Genomic DNA, 4858 nt, shown 5'->3' with positions numbered 1-4858 from the left:
TTCTTTACTTTTTTTTTATACAAAGTGACATTTTTATTTTTAGTACAGAAAATCCAAGTCAGAACTGTACCTGTCTGTTTCAATTGTACCATTAGAGTCCAACTCTGATCTCAACTTAAAAAAAATATAACTGCTGTCCCTCAACATGTAAAGTATTTTTACCAGTAATTCTTCAATACATTTCCTATATTTATTTTTTTTAAAGTACTTTGAACTATAAAACAGTATCTGGAAAACAGAAGTTAAAATTTAGGACCAAATTTTTCTTTGAAGAACTGTACAAGAAGAATCCCTTTTTTAATTAAAAAAACTGCAAATAAAAGCAAAACTACACAATGTTGGGTAAAACTACAAAATACTTCTTGCTACATAATGAAATGTTAGGAACAGTCACCGAGAAACAGTTCTACTTCAAAAGAACAACTGAAGTACAGTATCTACAAACATGACATACAGTTAAAAAGAGACAAAAACAAACTTTGTGTTAGGAACACAGACTCAGAAGTGCAAAAACAAAAAGGGAACTGATACAATGGAGTTTGGTACAATGGGTACATAAGTCTTGTAACCAAAACTAAACGATTGCTTATTTGTTGACAGTGACAACACTAACAATTATGGTACCTCCCTAAAGGCTTTTAATCAAAGCCCTAAAACTGTGACTGTTCTTATATTAAATAAAAATCTATGTGAGTGCTAAACACTGAAGTACAATGCTTAAGAATTACCCTGCAAAATTGCACCAACATAAGCTTTCAATATTTACAGTCTCTAAAAGTGACAAACACAGCATGCTAGGCCTAGCTATTGACTCTCCCCATCTCTACTTAATCCAGGCCCAACAACCAAAAAATATTTCTCAACCCACATTAAGTTTAGATTGATCAGATATATTATGATGTTTAAATATTCGATCCATGCATAAAAACGAAAAACAGTATCTTTGACAGACAAGCGTTTGTATTTTATCAACAGTGGTCTGCCCTGTAGAGGAGTGCACTTCCTTCTGAGCTCACTCCCAAAATGTACCGTTCACAAAACCCATGTGATTACCCGGTAGTCATGTCAACAGTGTGCTCGGAAATGGTCAGAATTGCAAGGTAGAAGCACACTGCCCACAACCATTTCATTCATATGTAAAAACGTCACTCCATTTTGGAGATATGCCTCATTTGGGGAAAAGGAAACAAACTTAAAAAAAAAAAAAAAAGACATTCAAGTAAACATCAACAACCAAATACTTGGAAAAGGTTTTTGTAAACTTGTCATTCTAAAGGGTTTTTGTTTCGCAGCTTCACTAAATCTCTTATGAAAAAGTACACCTACGTTATATCCCATTCTGTTTTGTATAAAAGCACACCATAAAATACAAGTTCTTCTGATAAAGTGATCTCTCTCTTCCAGCACACCTTGTGGATGTTTTTTTGTTCAGTGTATCAATCCCCTTCATAAATCAATCATTTATATCTCTATAGAGATAAAAATGGACAGTGTCCATTGGACAAAAAGAAAAGCCAACTGTTAGTTACATCCGTAGAAGAGTTTCACAGCAAATATCTATAGCGGGCCAGCTGGAATCCACAGGACTTTATTTTGTTCTTGATCAACAGTTGTCATAATCTGAGTGCAAATGCTTGAAAGGGCTCCTCCCTGGACAATACCTACAAAAATAAAGAACACCTCAATCACACACATCAGGCACTGGAAAAAGCAATTCTTAGCCAGGTATTTTCCTACATAGTATTTATCAACAGACCGTGCATAAATTAACCACTTGGATAACTGGCAGATACATGAATGTGGGTAAAACAATAACAATGATAAACAGAGCAGAGAGGTTAAGTATTTAATATGCAGACGCTCCTGCTAATCCTTAAAATGACAAAGGAAGGCAGTCAGAGCCCTGGCTATAATCAACTAAGACAACTGTTTTGTTACTGAGTCCTTTGCTTGCTATTTTCAGAGGCAGGTAGCAGAATTTGTTCATTACCCCTAAAGCTGGCCAGAACCCCGTTATATAATAATAAACCCACACTGTTGAGCAAGGGGTGTTCAAGGTTTAATATTTATATAGTAATAGAAACTATAGCTGTAGCAACTAGGTGCTGTTTACAAATATTTAAAATTAATTGTATAGGGCTGAGCTAAATAAAAACCACCGTTGCTGCCACCACAAACTTATTGAGAGAACTATGTTGGGTTGTTTGTTTGGGTTTTTTTGGGGGTGGGGAGGGGAAGAGGAGAAGCAAATAGCCATAAATACACCGTGCACAGTGTTCGTAGGCATGCCAAACTCAGCGAGGGCGGAATGCCAAGCAGAACATGTTCAAAAGGCAAGGGCCTTCTTGTTGAGAAATCCGTCCTGGAGAGCGCAGTCTCAAGAACTAACAGCCAGAGTTTTGCATCATGGTGCTACCCACTAAAATAAACTTTGCCCAGGACTCTCAAGCCATGCAAAATAACTAGAGCAGGCAGTTAGGAACAGGAAATGGGACTTAACCATAATAATAATAATCCCAAAGCTTGGGCCTTTCCTGTATTGACATTATTCTTAATGTCCTGCCTGCTGGTCCTTGCTCTAGCAATTGTTCAGCTGCAACATCAGTAGTGTGTGTGTATGGGGGGGGGAAATCAGTGTAGACAAGGGAGAGCAGGCCATGGGAGCTTTAAAACATTAAAGAGTGACTTACATGTCTTAATAGTTGTGCCTGAAAAAGCCTCTGTGACCACAGCTAACGCTAGTCTAGAGTAATAGGAAAAAATAGCAAGAGGCAGACATTTTTTCCTCTTCTGAACTTAGAATTGAATACCACTTAAACAAAAATGTATTCTAATTGATGCAGCACACTGTGCCGTACCAACACCATGAGAATTTGGAAGTAGAATGCACTGACTCAAAAAATGACAGGTCTGTACATGGCAAAAGGGCATTTAAAACGCAATACAGATCAAACCAAGTGTGCAGTCTCTGAACTAAAGATGGCCTGAATGGGCTATTAGCCAAAAAAAAGTTGGTTACTGAAGCAGCCCCAGGGTTCAGACCTTTAGGTATTCACACCAGGGAGAAGAAGCTATTGTGTGCAAAATTACATATCGCTCTATGCTTAAACTAAACACTTTTCTCAGAACACTGCCATGTCAGTTAAGCACTGAATCTTAGCTTGGGAATGTTTAGTATGTCAAAAGTATAATTCAGTTTTAACACAGCTGTTTTGGTTCTGTCTCAGTAGCATCTAGGAGCATCAAATTGGGGCACCCAAACTGCTAGGCACCGTACAAATCCATGCCTCAAAGAACTTACATTTTAAGGCCTCATCATGCAATGAGTCTCTGGTCACACATGGTTTGTTACAGGATTGGGCCTCAATTAAGAAAATATGCAACAAGTGGGTGCAACACCCACACACAAGGAGCAGAGGATAGCATGTGTTTAGTTATGTGCACATTTACAAGGTTCATGGTCACTTCTTTGAAAATGGAGTACTTCTCTTATGTAATAAGCTGGAAAACTGCCATTGTTAATTATTTGTGACTTTTCTCAACATGCAATAGTAATACCTTCTTATGGAGAGACAGATCCGTCCCTAAAGATACTGTATATTGTGTGTGTGTATGTAAAGCCACTTCTGTAAAAAAATCGCAGTAGAATTTCTTCTAAATTAAAAGAAACATTAAGGACTACAGCTCTACATAAAGGCTAGGAATTATTATTATTATAAGCACTTCATGCTTTTGTGTAATGTTGGGGCCATTCGCTTCTATGGTACTGAGATTTCAGCCTGACTGTTATGAGTTTATGCAGAAGAGTTTGGTGCACTGAAACGAGCTGAAGTATCCTTTAAGTACTGAAGCACTGTCTCGGGTAAAATATGTTAGAAAACATTCCTCATATGTTCAGGGGCTCATATTATGAACTATGCCATTAAAACAGACCTCTGATATGATTATGTATAATGGTTCCATTCCAACGACAGTGTACCCGCCTTCTTAAACCCCACTGTAACATGTTATATCAATATGTATTATCCCAAAGCCATTAAATCCCATTATAGCTTTCTTACATTAGGGCGGTGGGGAGCAGTGGTGTGGGGCAGTTAGGGAGAAGAGGTGGTTGGATGGGGTAAGGGTCCATGGGGGGCAGTCAGTAAGGAAGAGGGAGCGGCGGAGGGCAGTTAGGGGTGGGGGGTCCAGAGGTGGTCAGGGGACAGAGAGCAGGAAGAGTGGATGGGGCAGAGGTCCGGGGGGGAGGGGTGGGTCAGGGGGCGAGAAGCAGGGGGGAGGGTCAGATAGGTGGCGGGAACTGGGCCAATACATCATACTATAGCAGGAATAAAAAAATCAATGCATGTTGTAATGTTATGGCAACAGTCACATCATTCCCATCAATAACACTTACACTTCATGTAGTTTCACCATAATGCTCCCAATACTGGGTCATTTGTGCCACTGTGGGTCATTTTGAGAGGTCATTATAGTACATAGAAGATACTCTAAATACTAAAACCAAACAAACTCCATGTTATAGACCAGAGGTGGGCAAACTACGGCCTGCGGGACTGTTTTGCCCGGCCCCTGAGCACCTGCCCCGGGAGGCTAGCCCCCGGCCCCGCCCCCGCAGCCTCAGCTCACTGCGCCACGGGTGCAGTGCTCTGGGCACCAGGGCTGCAAGTTCCTGGGGCAGCACAGCTGCAGAACCTGGCCTAACGCGGTGCTCTATGCTGCGCGGTGCGTGGCTGGCTCCAGCTGGGCGGTGCACCGCCAGCCACCAGTGCTCCAGGCAGCGCGGTAAGGGGGCAGGGAGTGGGGTTGGATAGAGGGCAGGGGAGTTCGGGGGATGGTCAGGGGCCGGGGGTGTGGA

At 41.0% G+C, this 4858-nt stretch overlaps 1 protein-coding gene across 1 annotated transcript in view; it reads right to left on the bottom strand.

Moving 5' to 3' along the window:
* Positions 1-873: 873 nt before the first annotated feature.
* LOC112106592 (disks large homolog 5) overlaps positions 874-4858 on the bottom strand; it is a 205559-nt gene continuing 201574 nt past the window's right edge. Inside the window, exons 32-33 of the mRNA XM_026653756.2 lie at positions 2691-2743; positions 874-1661 (exon numbers count right to left, since the gene is read on the bottom strand). Coding sequence (XP_026509541.1) covers positions 1558-1661; positions 2691-2743 — 157 coding nt within the window. The 3' untranslated portion in view covers positions 874-1557. The remainder of the gene's footprint in view (positions 1662-2690; positions 2744-4858) is intronic.

Source organism: Terrapene carolina, unplaced genomic scaffold (genome assembly GCF_002925995.2).
Source record: "Terrapene carolina triunguis isolate 2854851 unplaced genomic scaffold, T_m_triunguis-2.0 Scaffold148, whole genome shotgun sequence".
NCBI classification, from domain to species: Eukaryota; Metazoa; Chordata; order Testudines; family Emydidae; genus Terrapene; species Terrapene triunguis.
This window is presented reverse-complemented; position numbering and strand designations above follow the sequence as displayed.